This window comes from Halichoeres trimaculatus, unplaced genomic scaffold (assembly GCF_033239565.1).
Source record: "Halichoeres trimaculatus isolate MK-OKI-2021-1 unplaced genomic scaffold, fHalTri1.1 fHalTri1_scaffold_20, whole genome shotgun sequence".
NCBI lineage: Eukaryota > Metazoa > Chordata > Actinopteri > Labriformes > Labridae > Halichoeres > Halichoeres trimaculatus.
In genome coordinates this window covers 6,952,850-6,972,776 of record NW_027437198.1, presented here as the reverse complement: position 1 = coordinate 6,972,776, position 19,927 = coordinate 6,952,850, and the positions used below count along the sequence as shown (strand labels likewise).

At 42.7% G+C, this 19,927-nt stretch overlaps 1 protein-coding gene across 3 annotated transcripts in view; it reads left to right on the top strand.

Moving 5' to 3' along the window:
• Positions 1 to 3,967: 3,967 nt before the first annotated feature.
• pdgfab (platelet-derived growth factor alpha polypeptide b) overlaps positions 3,968 to 19,927 on the top strand; it is a 29,074-nt gene continuing 13,114 nt past the window's right edge. For 2 of the 3 annotated variants that reach the window (XR_012599974.1, XM_074695809.1), the window contains exons 1-4: positions 3,968 to 4,580; positions 5,738 to 5,837; positions 12,465 to 12,599; positions 13,788 to 13,978. Coding sequence is in view for 1 of the 3 variants with exons in the window: in XM_074695809.1 (XP_074551910.1) it covers positions 4,518 to 4,580; positions 5,738 to 5,837; positions 12,465 to 12,599; positions 13,788 to 13,978 (489 nt within the window). In the remaining 2 variants the exon portion in view is untranslated. The remainder of the gene's footprint in view (positions 4,581 to 5,737; positions 5,838 to 12,464; positions 12,600 to 13,787; positions 13,979 to 19,927) is intronic. The other variant, XR_012599975.1, reaches the window with a different exon arrangement.

Genomic DNA, 19,927 nt, shown 5'->3' with positions numbered 1-19,927 from the left:
CTCTTTTTTCTGTTTATGTTGCTGTCTGTTTTTAATTCATGTTTTATCAGTATAACCGTACAATTTGAAAGACTGTAAAGCTATCTCTGAACTTGCCTTCTTTCCTAGTCTTGAACCTTGTTCTTCATCAGCTGGTTGTGACCAGAAAGAGATCTAAAGCTATGCTCTGACATCTAAATAAAATCTCACGTTTCAGGGTTATGAATCAGGCTTTAAAGGTTATAACTCCTCCAATGCTGACTCCTTCCCACCATGAAAAATCAATGATAAGAGCAGACACACGTCATCCAGACTAAGACTCTCCAATCCCCCAGAGACAAAGCAACTCATATCCGCCACATTCTTAGAAACTTTGACTGCCTCTTTCCAGCATTTCTCACTGGGAGCTATGTGTGGCCCCAGGGGGAGAGAAACGAGAGTCATCAGCTCGCTCAGAGAGCGTCTTCTCTGCTACATCTTTATGGCTTCGATTTACTGTGCAGCAGCATCTATAAAAGCATTTAATGGGGTTAATGTTGTTAGGTACACAGACCTCGGTTGCGAGTAAACATGTTTCTAACACAGCTCACACAGAGAAGAAGGATGGAGAGGAAGAGAAAATAGACTGTACACTCCATCATCTTTATATTTATTGACTTTTCGGTTTCCCCTTTACACCTCTACCATCCTCAAGATTAAAGAGAGGTTATGATCTATTTCAACAAAATTATCTAAAGGCAACAGCTATAATCTATAATCCATGAAAAGAGTATTCATATATGAATATATTTTTTTTGGCAAAGGAAAAGTTCCATCGAAAGTCACAACAAATTTTCCTCCACACCTAAAAAACTGAAGGGAATGAAAGCATCAAAGATTTTTTTCTTTCTGCACATCTTCAAATCATATGGAAAAAGGGCAAAACTCACCTTAGAGAAAGCTGTCTTACATTTATTACATCACCAGAGAGATAAGAGCAAAGGAGAAAAGGTTATTCACCTTAGTTTATTTTAATCTTAGAAAATGTTCTGTCTTTTATGATGTGTTGCAATACGATGTAAGTTATAATATCAGAAAACATATGGCAAAATACAAAAGGATTCAACGTAGTAATGACGCAATACAATACAGTACGAGATGAGAAGTGATACCATAGAAAAGAAATAAAAAACATTTGGATACCAAAGAAACAATACCCTACAAAAAGATTCAACACCCTCCCAGGACCCTGCCTCTTAATCTCATGATACAACATTTTTAAAACTTTGACCCATTAGCCACATTTAGTGACACTGCCCATACACCTATTTGAGTAAAAAAAACAATAACAAAAAACAGTGTGCTTATACACAATAACACTAATAACTAAAAACTAGTTAGCTAACTAAAAACATAGGTAACCATAGCTTCCTCTACAAAGACCCAATTTAGTTTTTATACAAGTTTATCACACGATACAGTGCGAAAAGATTTAATAGTATGATACCATACAACACAGTACAATTCAATTTGGTACAGTATGGTGCGATAGAGATACCATATGATACAGTATAGTACCATACTATACAATATGATATGATACAATATAGTACGGTACTATACAGTAGAGTATGACACCATTCATTTCAGTCGGATACAATACAATACAAAACAATATGATATGACACGATATGGTACAGTATGGTACATTATGATACAGTATGATACAGTAAGGTACCATATGTTATGATGTGATACAAAACAGTACGGTACGGTACAGTATGATACCATATGATACAGTGCGGAACTATATGATATGCTATGATATGATACAGTACAGTACGGTACAGTATGATACCATATGATACAATAATATACTGTAAGATACGATATGATACAATACAGTGCGGCACGGTACAGTATATACCGTATGATACAGTACGGTACTATATCATATGCTATGATATGATACAGTACGGTACGGTACAGTATGATACCACATGATACATTAATAAACTGTAAGGTACGATATGATACAATACAGTGCGGCACGGTACAGTATGATACCATTTAGTACAGTGGGATATTATACCATGCAAAACAGTATGGTTTGATAAGGTATGATATATGATTCAGTGTTCAGTACAATACCATACAGTATGATAACAGTATAACAGTACATAACAGTACAGTACAACATGATACGGTATGATACAAATGGTACGATACATTTCAGAGAAACAACATTGATACAGTTGGATTCCAAAGAAATGATAGGAAATAATGTGAATCAGTTAGTGTTTTTTACTGACATTTCAAAGAAGATAGAATACAATTTAAGAACAGAGAAATATGACACAAAATAATACAATGGAGTAGTTTACATCTAATGTGGTACAATATAGTATGATGCCTTATGATTAATCAATTACAATTTGTACAAGAGCTGTGAGATTAGATTTGAACCTATACAATACAACATAAATAGATAATTCACAATCATACAATATGATACTATAGGATAAAATAAAATCCTATCTGATATGATACTATAAGACATGACACAATGCAATATTTTCTGTCACAATACAGAAAAAAAAATCAAATGATGAAAACCTCTTTCCTCTTCCTCACTCCTTCACTCTCCACTCACTCCTGCTGTGTGGCCTGCTCTCTCACCTCTTCCTCTGATCCCCCGCCTGCCACCACGATGCGATGAAGAGTCATGATTCATGCGTCTCAGTGAGAGTGAAGCTCCAGACAGCAGGGAGGCTGACCTGTGGCGCAACCGTGACGGCATAGTGACACTTCAAATGATGATGGTGATGGTGATGAAGCTAGCTGTCACAGGCCTGTGTTAGTCATTCTGCTGTAGCATCAAGGTGTTAAATCCCTACGGTTACTCAGAGATAAACTGAGAAATGAATGATTGTAGCAGGGAGGTGAATGGAGGAGCGCGGTACAACTTTAATGTCTTAAACAGAACATCACATTCATTCTTCAGCTCTGGTACCATCTTAAAATGAACTTCATAGACCTATTAAAATAGCTCCATTAATTACTCCACCAGCTGCTCAGTGCTTTCTCCATGAAAGTGTTTCCAGCCACAACAGCCCCGGGCAGGCCTATCACTCTGTGATCCAGCTGAATGGACAAGGTGGAGGGCAGACCACCTGGTTGGCTGACCTCTGGCTCCCTGCTGATTGTCACCTCTGGCTAATGTGTGTGCATGCAGTCTGCAGGTATGTCTCGTTTATCGGTCCCTCAGGCTCTTCTCCTGGACCTCCCAGCACAGCACAGCCTCTGGCTCACTGATGACAAGTTAGGACCAGAGTGTTGTTAACCTGCTGTAAACTAGTCACTTCCTGTGGGCCAAAATCATGTCCACAGCTACAGGTGTTGAACAGGTAGGTGACGCTTACATCATTCCCTCTTTTTGCTCATCAGTCTTAGAATTCTGCTCATTTCTTTACATATTTAAAGACATTTTAAAAACACGCTAAGAGTTGTCTGTTTGTACTAATTCAAGGCAAATTACATCAATCATTTTTTAAAACTTCAAAAAGATGATCAAAACTTCACATTTGGTTTCTTTTACAAGGTTTATTACATTGTGAACGCCATCAAAATAATGGATAATGTGCACTCCATTTTTTATCTACCACTCTACACATTCCTTTGATAATCTAATGACACGTGTTTGATTAAACTCTAGCTGTAAATCTCGCTTTGTGAACACTTATTGGTCAGTTGTGCACCTTTCCAATCACTCACACAGCCTGAATCTGTGAATGGGCTCAAGAACATGTACGCACACACAGGCTGAAGGAGGGGTGGGGGTGGGGGTGGGGAAGAAACTCTCAAGTCTTAAGTCATCCAGTCAGCCAACCAGCTCCCCTCGCTGAATAGATGCACGATCACCGAAACGCGAGGGGAGGCGCAACGGGCACGGAGCTGCTGGCTCTCTATATCCAGCAGCTCAGAGGCGCTCTGACTGCATTCACTACAGAGTCCTACACAGCCAAGGACCTGTGCGCACTGCTGCTGTGAGACAAACTGTGGATAGCCCAACACGGACAACTTTCTGCTTTGTGACTTTCTGAGAGGATCTGCTCATTTGGAATATACTCTAAGGACTATTTCACACATTCAAAGAAATATAGTCAAATTCGTGCGTAATTCTTCAACTCGTGCTTCTTTTTGTTGTAAACTGAGCTGAAATCTGAAGCCATTTCTAACAGGGTGAAGGACAAGTGCAATGCGCGTCAGACTCGTCCATAAGGATTGTTCCACTTGCGCCTGAGGAGCTACACGTCAGGCTACAGCTCAGGGCTGCTCCAATGTGAATAAGAAGAGGCAACTTCCAGCCTCTTCACATTTTCAGCTGTACAAGCAAGTGCAACCCGGAGTCTGACCGAGCCCGCTGAGCAGCTCTGACAGCCCGGATTCTCTCCCCGGGCTGGGGATGGTTGTGGATCCTGTGGGGCCAGGAGCGATTCAGGGGCTCCTACAGAACAGCACCTTTTTCCTGTTTGGGGTTAAATCGAAATTAAAAGGAGATGAGAACCATACTTTGTTACTTCCTGCTGTGGACCACGTACCTGTTACTGGCCACCTCTGAGGTAAAGTTCCCAGGACTGTATGTGCATGTGTGTGTGTGTGTGTGTGCCTCTGCTCTCACGTCTTACACGGTGCAGGGGTTTATTCCTGTGAGGGTGCACGGTTCCCTCAGAGCGCGCATTTCCCACTCAGTCAGGGAACACGGTCTGCCACAGAGTGAGAAAACTACCAAGTAGCTGCTCCAAGTTTGATTTAAAGCCTGAAATTAGGCTTACAAAGGAGTCTACTTAAAAAAGGTACTTTTCCTTAGAATAAAATAATAACGGCTCTAAAATGTGTATTTGGCAGATGAAAGGTTCGTTGAGTCAAGATGTTTTTTAAAAGTATTATTAGTTGCATGAACGAAATGCAAGTTACTCCACCTCCCATGAGGGCCAGTGACAACACGCTTTTGAGAACCGACATAACGCTGCACTTGGACGCACATCGCAGTTATTTTTGGCGTTTGTGCCAAATCTGTTTGTAGCCTGAGCCAACTGGGCAAACGTTTTGGTTGGGCTAAGCGCTTTCATGGGAACCGCTCCGGGCGTTATAAATAGCCTCTGTTCCTGTAAGACTGAACGGTTTGCTCAGTTTGAGGCGCATGCAAGACCGCAACAAGTGCAAAGTGTGGAGGGGGGATCTGCTCTTCGCTCGGGCGCATGTGTCTCACTCTGAATTCCATCAGTATGGAGACGATTTCATTCTAATCAGCCATCTACTCTAAAATAAGATCCAGTCAATATTCAAAGTTGTGTATTATTAACAGAATCTAAAATCTGATTTGTCTTAAGCTGGTTATCTCGCAGGGAAATGCTACATTGGCACCAAACATTCATGCGTAAAAGTCTCAAAATGTGACATCCACGCTCGTAGCTTTCCTCCCTCTTTAAAGGAAACCTCTCAAGAGTCTCTCAAGAGACTCAGCACAACTTTCCCCCTCCATGTGTGAAGCTGCGCGGTGACGGGCAGCTCTGCGCGCTGTAGTTGGCACATAGTTGCAGAGTTGTTCAGAGCTGGTGATCTTCCTGCTGGATGCTCGTTTATTTGCACAGTCAAACAATTACGCACATGTCCTACTAAAGCTAACCTTTTTCTCTTGTTTGATTTCTTCCCCCTCCCCACCTCCTTCCCTCCCTCCCCTCATCTCACACAAACACACAAACACACACCCTCTCAGAAGGAAGTGGAGTTTCCCCAGGAGCTGATAGACAGACTGTCGCACAGTGAAATCCACAGCATCAGCGACCTCCAGCGGCTACTGGACATTGACTCCGTAGGTAAATTCTGCCTCTTGTTACTTTCACTAAACCATCTTAGTCTATTGAACCTGAAATGCATCAGTGTGTGTTGAGCATGGTTTCTGCACCAGGTTTGCATCAGACATGAGCTAGGTTCTCCTTTAGTGCCACCTGCACATTTCCTGGTTGGGCTTAGCAGGGGTGGCCAATGCACTTCCTCTCACACATAAAGGAAAGGGCATAAGATGAAAAATAATACACTTCCAAATTTTTTAGTGACATTTTTTTGCGTTTGAAGCACGTTTAAATTCGTACCTGGAGCCGTGTCAAAGACAAATTTCTGTTTTTAGAGCAGAAAAGACAAAGTTCCATCCATCTATTTATCTAGATGAGCACATGTGCAATGTAGGGAAAAGAAACTGAAACTTAAGTATCAATCTCATCACCCAAGTATCAATCAATACATATAATAATTTTTTTTTATATGAATGGATCAAAGAGCCGCACACCAAAAGGCAAAGAGCCGCACGTGGCTGGCGAGCCGCAGGTTGGCCACCCCTGGGCTAAAGGATGAAGCCAAATAACTATTACATAAAAGCATTCAAAAGCCATGAGGCTCTTTGTATATGATGCATTTTTTTTGCTAAACTAAGAGGAGGATTTGTGAAACAATCACAGAAACCACACGTTCAATGCTCACTGCAGAAAAACTTGCTGCAGTTTTGGAGGATTTGATGAGCAAACAGAAGCACCTGCAGTAAAATTTCGCCCTCCTGACACTTGTGCATGCTGATCTGTGCACCCAGGGGAGCCCTGGCATGCTTGATAATGCAGAAAACCACGTTAGGTGCTCTACTGTACACATGTGACAAAGATGGACTTTCACTGGCAGGCGTTCAGTCGTGCATTTTCTCTCAGCTGCTGCAATAAACGGACTTTATTGCAAGCAGACTGCTGCATATGTTGCCTTGTAAACAGAGACAGCAGCCCGCGGGTCAGGCGGGTTTCTTCAGACTCAGGTTCTTGGAGGTGCTGCTGCTTTGGCGTTGGGGGACCGGGCTGTGTCAGAGTGTGTTAGATTGAGTTACAGGAGCGCACTGGAAGAAGCTGTTTGCCTTCATACGAGCCTCTATTTACACAGGCTCCTGCCATATATCAAGCTCAGGGCTCTCCCTAAAGATTTGTTGATGGAAATAGGTAATTGCTTAATTTGCTTTAACCATCCCAAATGATGTGAGCTGCCTCTCTGGTCATAGCCCATTAGCAGCTGTAACATTTATAGTCAGCAGAGTGGCATTAAGATGGGCCTTTTCACCTAGTTTTCATCTTTGTAAGCGCTTTTCTGACAAATGTATCAATCAGGATTCATCCTCCAACCTCGTTCATTCACAGACCAACCTGAGCTCCACGACACGGAGCAGCCCAGAATAGCTCCTGGGGTGCCTCTAGCATGAGAAGAGGTGTTTATAATTGAATTAACATGTCTTTCTTCAAACAGAGGAATGTTTCGCAGGGTAACAGTAGTAGGCTGATTATTATTACGAGGACATAAATCTGTCTGAGGGCCAGCTCGGCGGCCCAGGCCAGCCTGTTAAAAGACCTTTGACGCCAGCCATAGGGGTATTTTCAGAGCTTTTGTTGCGCACCCAGGACAGTAAAGCTACCATGTATAGGCTGCACTGTACACGGCAGAGTGTGTCATCCAAAGAGAAGAGGGAGAGGTGCTGGTTTTTAACTCCTGATCAGCTGCTACCAGGAAGATCTAAAGATGAGGAAGCTTGGTTTTATTTGTGAAATTTTCAGGATCACTTAGGACTTCCTGCAGCTGTGTGTTTATGCACACGTCCTGCGAGGACGGCGTCGTCAGCTCTGACTGACAGATGAGATGACCCCGCTGAAGTCTGCAGATGGCTGTCTGGCCCCTGAGGCTGCTGCTCCTCTCCTCTCCTCTCCTCTTTCCCCGTCTCCCTCCTCAGACGGCCCCCCAGCCGGCCTGCTCTTATCTCTTTCAGTGAAGGACTTTGACAGAAAAGGGAACCTGACTCTCGGAGGGAGCAGTTGGATTCAGGAGGTCGTTTTTTTTTTTTTTCCCTGCTGCTCTTCGATTTGTTGTGCAACCTGCTTTGTTCCTGCCAAGCTGGCAGTGTGTTTATGCATGGTACAGTGCGGTGCCACTTCCTATAAATCTCCAGTGTCAAAACAAAGTTATTTCACTTCCTACCTGATTCCGCACCCACTGGAGGGACCTTTTGCCCATTTGACCTGAGCTAACACCCTGTAAAGTCAGCCGTGTCTCTGCTGACTGTGAGGGAATACAGAGAGACGGAGAGAACTGGAGGCACTTATCACAACAAGTCAACAACATGTTGCCTATTTGCACAAGTGAAGGGAGAAAGAAAGAGAGGAGGAGGAGTAAAGGGAGGGAGCTGAGGCCTTCAGCTAATGGAGGGAGTAATTTGCGAGTCATGAAAGCCTGATTCATTGCAGAGAGACTGTCTCCTGTCCTCTTTTCTCTTGTCTCGGTTTGACGACGCTCCCGGTGTGTTTTTACTTCTTAGTCACCTGGAACTGCCGGGGAAGCAAACCCCTCACCCTAGTTTTCCACAGTCTCCACCTTTCTCTTTAACACCCTTTTTCTCCTCCTGCCTCTTTCTATTTCTTCCATCTCACGGAGGAAAAAACCAACAGAAAGGTCCTTTTATTGTGCTGAAAAGAGGACTCTGCAGTCTATAAAGGACTTCTTTATGCCCTCACTCCCTTTCTCCTGTCAGCTCTGACACAAACTGTCTCCGGGTGGCCGCTGGTGTGACTCCCTCCCTTGCTCCTGTCTTTCTCTGACAGGGGGAGATGAAAAGAGGGGGGATAGGTAGGGTGGAGATAGAGGAGGTACAGTGGGAGTCGTGTCAGTGACCTGCAGCGTTGAAAGGCTGTTAGGTAGGAAAATCCACCCGCTGTCACAGTGAGTCCACCTGACAGTGCAGGCGCTACGTGTAGGTGTGTGTTTCCTCATATATGTCATACACCAGGGAGTGTGTTTGACATATGTACAGTCTGTCCCTGTGTGTGTCTGTGTGTGTGGGGTATACCGGCCTCATAGACTGATAACTCAGCTCTTTGCTTAACTCCAGGCCTCAACACTTCCTCCTCTTGGACCTTTAGTTCTGGGTCACCGGCTGTCTGACTGACTGCACGACGAGTTAGAGGGAAATTCCATCCACTCTCACTTAGGGGCACATATGAAAAAAAAAAGGAAGGCATCCAAAAGCAAATAAACAATGAATCCCAGAGGTAGACCACGTATAGGTGGAGGAAATCCCTTCAGAAGATTCTGGTTGGAGTACAAAGGAGCTACAGGAGAGGAATGTGTTTGCCTGTGGCTAGGCTTTGTGGAGCTGGTGTACATTAGGGTTTAGCATGTTATAAAGCATAATAAGAGTGGTTTGTGTAGTTGTGAGTTGTATGTTTATGTTAAGCGTACAGGTGGGTGGATGTGCGGTACACGCAGACAGGTAGGCCCACCCTCTTCGCAAACAGACTTTGAGAAAGGCCAGTATCATCTGCGTACGAGCTTTTATCGCTTTATTGCTGCTCTGGCACTCTTCTGTAAATCCACCTCATATTCTGGGTGGGGACCAAAACAAGCCGGCTTTATCAGATGACCATGACTGTGAATAAGCTGAGCTGGCTATATTAGACTGGAGTTTTACCGCTGCAACGTGTACTTTTCCAAGCAACAGAATGATTGAAAAAGCAAATATTTCAGCTTAAATGAGAGACAGCAAACCACTAATTAGGAGCAGGGATAATAGTGGCTGAGCACCACCTGTCAAATGACCACTTTAAGAGTCTTGAGTGGTTGTTTGTGAGGGAGTTTGCTGACTCACCTGCGTCTCGATGCTTAATTCCTGCTGGGAAAGTTCAGCCAAAGCAGTGAGTGTGGCTGACACACAAAGCACGCAATTACACAGAAGGTCCCGCGTGTACTCCGTGTACTCAGCCCCGCAATTTGTGTTGTCATCAGCTGTAACATCGCCTGCCTTTGAGCATGTGTAGTGCAGTGCTGTAATGTAATGAAGTACAAATCCAAAATCTTAAGAGCAGTTGAAAAATTGGTAGAATTTACCTTTTGCACATTTGGATCTTAATGAGGTTTTAAGTAGAGCTACAATATGCAAAAGCAAGAAGAGGGAGTGTGACAAAAATCATTTGTTTATCACCTGATCAAATGTTTAAGACCACAGGCTATTAAAGCCAAAATCATGTATTCACTCCTTCAGGGAGAATAACATCTCTCTTTGGACCACCCCGCATGTTCCCCTGATTTAAATTCAATAGAGAACATTTGAGGATGGATGGCGAGGGAAGTTTATAAAAATGTCCGTCCGTTCCAGACAGTTGATGCCCTTCGTGAAGCCATCTTCACCACTTGGGGCAATGTTCCCAAAAGCTTCCTGGAAACACTCGCATCAAGCATGCCCAAACAAATTTTTGAAGTGATTAACAAGAACGGTGGAGCTACTCATTACTGAGTCCTACTGAGAAAAACTTTTGTTCTGGTTTGGAGAGTTTTTCTAATTTTTTGAGCAATGGTCTTAAACTTTTGATCAGCTGATAAACAGCATATTTCAGGTTACTTGTTCAATAACTTACTTTTTCGAAGTGCTTTTTGTCACACTCCCCCTTCATGCTTTTGCATGTTGTAGCTCTACTTAAAACCTCATTAAGCCCGGATGTGCAAAAGGTAAATTCTAGCAATTTTTCAACTGCTCTTAAGATTTTACTTTTACTCTGATACATCCACGAGTCATTTTCGTTACTTCTTACTACAAAATAGAAGAAAGTTGAGATGGTGACTGTTTGTCATGTCAACCAAACCGCCAAATACAAAGAAGAAATTCAGCTTGTCTGGGCATGTGACATTATTGATGTCATCATGGCGCTGATGCTCATGGTACTCTGGTAGCATCTCTTAAGCAGTGGCGAACTCTGGTGCTACCGAGGATAATGTTGCACAACCGTGCCCGTATTTGCATGAAATGGCTTCTTACGTTGGTGTGAAACATTCCTACCAGATGGTACTTTCATAGGTATGAACTAAATTCTGCCAAAAGAACCGATTGACGAAAAATCAAAAGGTACCACGTTTAGGCACCTAAACGCATCCTTGTGACTGTGAGAGAGTAGAAGAGTAGGCGATTTTCCATGCTGGACATGAACACAGCATTACAAGGTTATACATTGAAGAATAAATATGTTAGATTGAAAAAAATATATACATTTCATTATTTAACAAATTTATATTTTTTACCACATAAACACAAAAATGTACCCGAAATTGGTACCGTGGAGTACCGATACTGATAGCCAGTTACTGGGCATCTGTACCGTATCATTTCAAATGTAAAAGGTACCCATCTCCACACTGAAACAGCAGTGTGTAAGCTTTTATTGAAGAAGAAGAAGTTCAAGCCTCTTTCTCTTCTGCCTGGATATTGCTCTTTTACTGTAAGGAAGCCACAATAAATTTGAAATTCAAAGTTCTAACTGCAAATTTAAAAAAAACAAAAAAACTTTTACTTATACTTTTAATACATCAGTAGATTCTTTATCGGGAAATTACTTTTGATATTTAAGTACAATAATAAACAGGTACTTCAAGACTTTTACTCAATTTATTTTCTAAAAGGTGACTTAGAGGTCCACAAATTTCATCACACTTAGGTAATATTAGACAAAGCTTTTTCTTATGTCTTTGAAATTACCCCTGAAATTTCCTGAGAAATTTGGTGAAAATTAGCACATTACTTGTGGCCAGATTCTTTTTTGCAGTGCGCCTGTACTCACAGTGTCTATCACAATCAGGTAAGACCAGTTTACAACCCCACTCTTGGTGAATATCACATCTGAAACCTTCAGTTGTATCATGTAAAACATTTTAGGCCTAATCATAAAGGTTTATCATTTTACATGTGATCTCAATTATGCATATCAACAAAGTGAGTACTAAAGAAGTTGGTGAAATTAAATAACAAATAGCTAACTGTCAACGGGATACTTCTAAAAACATTTTGTGGTGGGTTGTGATTAAATTTCAAGTAAATTATTTGCTAATCATCACCTTCTTACCTTAAAATCTGGAGTAAATTCCAAAGAAACTGGGAAAAACAGTAACCTACCACTTTTGATTTGCAACAATAAATTTGGACATTATTTAAAAGAAGGTATGTGCTAATTTCAAAAGAATAAGAAAAAACGTTGTCTAATTTTTACCTAAGTGTGATGAAATTTGGGGACCTCTAAAGTAAAATGTTAACACTAGTCGTAGTAGTTTTATGGTAATATACTTTTACTCAAGTGCTGCTTTCAAGCAATTTACACAAGGCTGGTGTAAAGGAAGCTCTTCTCCCTCCAGGAAATCAAACATGTGTTGTGCACAGCACAGGAAAGCAAAAGGAAGTCACCGTCTCATTATGGTTGTGTGAGTAGGTGACACATGGAGGTATAAAACTTTAGAACTAACAAACCACACACTGTAGTCGTGGTACGTTCATACAGTGGTGGTTAGCATGCTCACAGTTTTCATGGTTCATTGGTTGAATAAGCATCTTGTGTCAACTTCCTGCTCTGTGTGACATTATTAATAAGTCTGCCTCTTGTTTTGACGAGGTACGGGAAACGATGTCATCGAGGAGCCCAAACACCACAAGCACCACAACCACCACAAGAACTACTCTCGTCATAGCGGGTACTACAATGACCTGAAGAGCTCCCAGCTCCACAGCCGTCGCAAGAGGAGCATCGGTAAGCCTGAATGAATGAACGTATGGATGAGTACTATATGCTTCTCTGCGCAGCCTACAGCTTGCATCATGATTACACTATGTACATAACGACTTGGCATGGCTCAGTTTAGTGTCATAACGGCCTTAAAATAACCTCCACTTAAATATCAGGCCTGAAATATGAGTTCCCAGGAGATGAAACGGATCACTTTGCACTAATTTCAAACAGAGCTAATACTTAGTGGCTTTTATACTGCTTTTCTGTGGATAAAAGGAACCCTAATGAGGACGGCTACCCAGTATTTATGGCAATCAAGGAATCATGAGGAGTGAGACTAGTGTGTGAGGTTGTCGAGGACGTCTGACATGAAGCCTTTTTAATTGGCCAGAGGCGTGCAGATCTAAGAGACACGCGTCAGGAGAGAAATTTATCCTGGAGCGTGGAAATTCCAGGCATTCACGGCTCAAGTTGCAGCTCGCCCGGGCTCTCAGTTAGATTTCTTCATAAAATGCCACGCGGTACGATATCTGATCGAGGCATGGAGGATACCATGTGTGTTCCTCACATCCCTTCCCCTGCGGAGCAGCATTTAAAGCACGCTCTGGTTGCATTTCATGTATGTGCCCTGCAACAGAAGGTGTGTGATATATTATACGTTTCTGGCGGGCGGCCACAAAAGCCGTCTCATTCTGCACATATCATCTTTACAACATAATGGTATCTCGCTGTATGCTCTCTGACATGTCTTTAACTTTGTGGACCTGTCAGTACAATCTCAAATGAATGCTTACTGCCCTTCTTTTTACACTCCAGCCAACAGGGTCAAAGGCCGTTATTAGATTTCCCAGCAGCACACATAAAGGTTTTCTGGCCTGGTCATGCTGCATTAACCCCAGTGAGGCCTCAGAACAAAAGAGCAGCCTCTTAATGTCTCACAGACTTGATCCCAAAGCTTCTTAGCTGATATGAGATCAAGCTTTTAGGATAACTTGTCGTCTTAACGGCCTTAAAAGGAGTTTGGGTGTGATCCGAGGTAAGACGTACAGCTCCCAAATCAAGTGAGTCATCAAATAATGAGCGGCGAAGGAATGCATGAAGCAGCTGGGAGCGAGAAGGACGGATTACAACAATGCACCATGGTCTGCGTGCGTTAGGAAAATGTGTCACTGAACGTAGCCCCTCCTTTCTTGTCTTCCTCTTTTCCAGTGGAGGAGGCGGTCCCAGCGGTGTGTAAGACGCGGACGGTGATCTACGAGATCCCCAGAAGCCAGGTGGATCCCACGTCTGCCAACTTCCTGATATGGCCGCCTTGCGTGGAGGTGAAGCGCTGCACGGGCTGCTGCAACACGAGCAACATGCGCTGTCACCCTTCCCGCAAGCACCACCGCACAGTTAAGGTAAGGAACGCAACGTCCTGCAGGAAATGTGCCTGTAACTCACTGGATTGCAAAAAAAAATGCCAAAGACGATCAATCCAAATCAGTACCTCATTGCAAGGTGAAGCACGCTACGTGTGTGTCACATTCACCTCATTTATTCCACAAACACACCCACTGCACTGATTTCCGCCCCACCAGGTAAGTAAATCATTTGCAACGTTGGGTTAACATGCCTTCCTTCATGCTTCCTCCCTCCCTCTTTCCTTGGCCAGCACCCAAATGGTGTCCACCTCATCTCTGCTAGCCCCCTCCTCTCCTTCTCCTGTGATTACACCCGATCACAGCTCTCTCTCTTCATCACTCTACCCCATGTCAGGCGAGAGGCCAGAGCGACTTTGCCAAGCTGTAGGGAGCGAAAAGAGGAGAGGGGAGAGGAGAAAGGGGGACAGGCAGGGAGGATTTTTGGCATCCTCTGCCAGGACGTGAGTTGACATGTCGTCCAGAGAGGGATGCTCCTGCTAGATGTAATCCAGGCAGACAGAAAGAGACCGATGAGGAGGATCTGTACCTTGAGAATGTCTGAGTGTCATCTGCTACCGCGCTGCTCTCCCTCTTCTCTGCTTTTGTTTGGCACTTAGTCTTTTTCTGGAAGCAGCCGACCCGGAGAAGACAAGGCGACAAAGACAGAGAAAGGGGAGGATGAAGGGGGTTGCACTGTTCTCAGAGGCGCGTTGGCATCGGTAGCTCCAAAACATGTCCTTCTGTTCAGGATCAGAGGAGACACCGTGGCTGGGGCTGAGTCGTATTTCTGCTCTATTTACACGACAGACTGTTAGCCGGTGCAGGGCTCTGTTTGGAGGTATGGGAGTTATGTGCTCTGTTCTGTAAGAGTAAGAGACAAGCTGGGGATAAACAGGAAAGCCGGGAACACTCTGACTGTGTTTGTGTTTCTCTCCGGTACCGTCTGTGCACTCTGTTGTCTCTTTAATCATCCTGATCCTGTCCGGCCGTGGGCACTGTGTGATTGCTGTCTCAACTCCTCCTCACGCAGGGTTTTAGATATGCCTCCTCAATGGAGCAGAAAAGTAATAAAACAAATCTCAACCCCACCTGTTGCTGCTTCCTTTCCCTTGGCACACTGGCACAGGGTAGAAAGGTTTGAGAATCTCTGACTTTCTCTTTGAGCTGTGGGGTTTGGATCAAAAGACCAGACTCAAACCAAGAGGGTTGACTCAGTTTTTACCTGAAGTTTCTTTGTTGTCAGTCATAGGAAGAAGTTTATGAAGGAACCAGAAAGTTCAGCTCACTGGGAAACAGTGTTTGTTGAGTTAGGTCTGACAACTGTTTTTGACTAATTTTTGGATGCAGAATCCAAAACTGATCTCAGATTTTCTCTATCACGTCAAGATTTTGGACTATAGGACCCCTATTTTCTCATAAATGTGAAAAAATACCGTAATAAGGAGATGTTTTTTTGTTTTTTTTTTAATAAAAATCCTCAAATATTGACATACAGTGAAGTTTGAAAGAGTTGTGCTGTCAGGCGATTACAAAAATTAATCTAAGTTATTATGGGATTTGTAATTAATTAATCTGATTAATCGCATTTTAATCTCATATCTGCTTAAGGTCCCCAAATAAAGAATCTGAGTTCTAGGATGTTACATAACTAGTGCATGACTAATCAAATTAATACAATAAAAAGAGAAAAAGAAAAAGAAATCCACATTTTTTTCTAACTGGCCATTATTCGAATGTCCAATAATGTCTATCGAGGCCAATTGATTACCGTTTCACTGTGTCTAGAGAAGTAAATTATGTTTTTCAGCGAGGAAAGGCGGGGTCTGACAGAGCTTGTCAATCAAAATCCTGCTTGTAAACTACTGTGGGTGAGAGCGGTGTGCTCTTTGTACGAGAGCTCAGCATGGATATGAGGAGAAGATGCGAGATGACAGAGACACAGCGAGACGCTGCGAGTCAGAAAAGTTCGGGCAGCTCATGCTCCAACCGAGGATATGTCGCGGTAGTTCAGAGAGAAAGAGCAGCAAGATCAGGGAGAGGATCAAAGGATAAATGCAATCAAAAAAATTATGTTTTGTCTGTTTTTTGGATCAAAAACAGGAAGAGAGACATAAAAGAAGAGAGTCACTCTTCTTGGGTAGTTTTGGCGTTAACATAGTCAGAGGAAACAATCCTATTTGGGTCTTGAAAGATTGTTCAAGATGTGCTGAAAATGGCTAGCTAATTGCGTTAATGACAGTGACAGCCCTAGTTATCACAAGGGATATGGCTACTGGAGGAACTACAGGAGCAGACATGATCTGGAACAAAGGAAACATATACCTATGTAAAAAAAACACTAGTTACAAGCTTTGAAAATAAAAAATAAAAACAGCACAAAACAGAACAGAACTTATAATGTTTTGCCCATTGTTACAAGGTTAAGAGAAAAGCAGCAAAAATTCTCTTAATTCTTATCATGCTAGCTTCCTGTTTACAGATACTGATAGTTCAGACCTATCAGATGGAGAGTCTTACTACAGCAAATCAGAAGAATTTTGCTCATCTGGAGAAAAAAGTGGACGTGCTAAAGAAAAACTGACTGCAATTTTGGAATCAGCATGCCAATTTTTGTTTAAATCAGAATAAAAATCTAACTCGACAGATTTTTTTCAATTTTTCTCCAGTGTTATTGGTGCTGCTGAAGCTGTTTCAGAGTAATATTGACTTTATGCGTCACCACAAGTTGTACTCTGTCTCTTCTCTGATTACATCTTCCCCCATGAGATCACATGAGATCATATAAGATCACGTGAGAGGTAAAACACTGTCCCTGGAAAAGATGATGATGATGATGATGATAGGTGACACAGTTTCCACCTCCAGATGGATTTCAAACTGCTGCAGTCTGACACTGGCCTGTCATTGTGGGGCAAAGGCTCCTGCATCCAGGGCGCAGGGTTTGTCGTCAGAATCGCTGACTCATACTGCTGTGGGAGAGACAAGCTCTGATATGAAACACAACTCTGTGACTCTTTCTGTCTGCGTGCAAGCTTGTCTGACTCCTTGTTGGCCAGACAGTCAGTGTACATCAGCCTGAATAGGAGCTCTGTCTGCGATCACAGTGACCAGAAGCGATGGAGAGACACCGACGACGACGACGGCAGAAAACACTATTCACGGCTTGATTCAGCTATTCCTGGAATGTCGGGATCCATGCGACTTTGTGCGTGTCCCCTTCATGATACTGAAGACAAAATGAGCACACAGACTTGTGAGGGGCATGGGCCTGTTTTCTGCGTGGTACTCGCCGCAGGCAAGGGGGCTGAGAGGCAATGTATCCCTAAAAAGGTCATCCATCGGGGCTTGCTCCGGTCAGGACACGCTCACCACACTCTGTGTGAGAAACATTGTCCAATGCCAAGGTCTTTTTTTGCCTGTCTGTCCTCTTAGCAGTGTGTGTGTGTGTGAGTGAACAGGGGTTCAGTTTGTGCTTCTCCCTCCGTTTATTAGAAAGCTAAAAATGTTGCCCGTCTACCCTGAGCCTTGACTTGTTTTCCTTCTGCTGGCCAAGGATGGGAAAAGAACACATCCAATGTGTTTCTTTCCATCTCATGCCATTATGCATTTGTCCAAATGCACCTTTATTTATTTATTCCCCTCTTCTGTTTCACTCCCTCTTTCCTTTTTCATGCTATGATCCAAAAAGAGAAGGAGCGGGTCTGTACAGGCCTTGTACTGTACAAGCCTGTGCTGCTCCATGGAAATAAAAAAAGCATCTTTAAATAGGAGCTGCCTGAAGGAGGAGAAGCAGATCTCAAAGTCCTTCTCTTTCTCTTATGATTGAGCTTTAAATGTGATCTATCTCAATCTTCATTTGGACTTTGATATTCGACCGTCATAGCTCTATTTTTAAAACTTTATTCAGGCATATGTAGGTTTATGTTTGTTGTTTTGGTGTTGTCAGGCTGCTTTGACACAGAAGGACATAGTAAATGAGACAGGTGTAAAGATAAGACATTTGCCAAGTTCAGTGTTTATGAGACTGGCAGAGTGGCAGAGAAACAGGGAGAAAAAGACAGAAAGGGAAAGGTGAGGAAACATGAGAGATGTCAACAGAACACTGGAAAAAACTTAAATCATCAAGTGTTTTGTCTTATTATTAGTAGAAAATGTCTTTTTAGACTCAATATGAGCCACATTCACCCGACTAGTCCAGAAAATAGTCATGTTTGAAGTCAAAAATCAATCAATTTAAAGTAAAAAATGAGGTCTGAATTGCTTGTAACAAGTAAGAAAAAAAATCTGCCAACAGAACAAGAGAAAAGTTACTTGTATTAAAGGTCCCATATTCTGCTCCTTTTCTGCAGTTTAATATGGATCATTGATGTCTTCATTAAATGGTAGTAACATGTTTTGGTCCAGAGAGCCAATAAATCAAGCACAGCAGCATTGTTTCCAGGCTCTCATAGCCCCTCTGTTCAGAACGCTCTGATTTAGTGGGCGTGGCCTTCATATGTAAATGAGCCACCACTGATACCGCCCCGCTTTTCCACGTAACTGAGAGCAGCGCCACGAGCTCCGAGTGCACAATGTTTAGAAAACAGCAAAGCTCGTTTACAGTAACATTACAGGCTAAAACAACAGGCTAACCACAGCTAAAGTTAGCATCCTGGAGCTACCACAGAGACAGGTGGGACACTGAGGAAAAGCTCTTACATCTGCTCCACAGCACACAGCATTAAAAATACTGACATTTCCAGGGTCCGAGGTTTGTTGGCGGATGGTTGGTAATGTGCCTGGATTCAGGACCAGTCTATTGGCTAGCCCTCTGTTGTACTGTCCAAAGTTGGAAAAGCAGTCGGTCGTGAAGTGACTAGCACACACATGCACAGTTTTACTGAGTGTAGCTGGCACATTTCCTTGATAAATGAACTCTAGCCACTTAGTCTTGTCTTCTTCTGAGATGGGAAGCTTGTGCATGGAACTATGTGGCTGTTTACAGCCAATAACAGAGCAGTGATGGCCCTTCAACTTTAGCAATCTCCTCCCCACTGCTGGAGAGGTTTGATCCTGATTGTTCAAAAAAGGGAATCGCTGACGTCGGCAAATCCCCCAAATCCAAACAGCTCGTTTTAGGTCAGGATTTTACATTCACAGACTAAGTACAGGTTTTGTCATTAAATATCACATTTTCTGGGCTGGGAGGAAAGCCAAGGATCCACAAATTTCACTAAAAGACTTAATAATGTGATTTTTGCATAATATGGGACCTTTAAGACATGAATCTAGTTTAAAGCAACTTTTAAGCAGATTTTTCTTGTTCCATTGGCAGATTTTTTTTACTTGTTACAAGCAATTCAGACCTCATTTTTTTCTTTAAATGACTTAAAACAAGACATTTTACTGGAATGACCAGTTGAATGTGGCTCATATCAAGTATAAAAAGACTTTTTACTGAAAATAGGACAAAAACACTTGATAAGATTTTTTTGTAGTGATCTTAAACACTTTCAGTGTTTTCAGACTTTATCATCCCAACATTCCTATCACTCCTCTAACCCTCACCCTTCTGCACTTTGTGACACCACATCCACTCCCTATCCAATCATTTCGCCTCTCCCTCCAAAATAAGAAAAAAAAAGAAAGAAGAGGATTCCCCCAGATTCATCATATCTTGTATTTAAGTCTTTTTTTTTTGACATTTTGATGGCATAAGAAAAATTCTCTAAACTCCCTTTGTCTCTCCTCACACACTCTCCCCTGTTTCCTCCCTCCCCTCTCTGTCTGCTGTTGGCTGCAGCTCTGTCCAGCCTCTCTGATGGCTTTCTCAGTGTTTTGGCTCAGGGGCTTGCTAGACGAACTCACCCATAAAACAAGCACTGATTTCTGACTAAAGCACTAAGGAGACTCGTACAGGGATACCAAGGAAACTGATGTACATGTTCCTCAGACTCTGTATTTGAG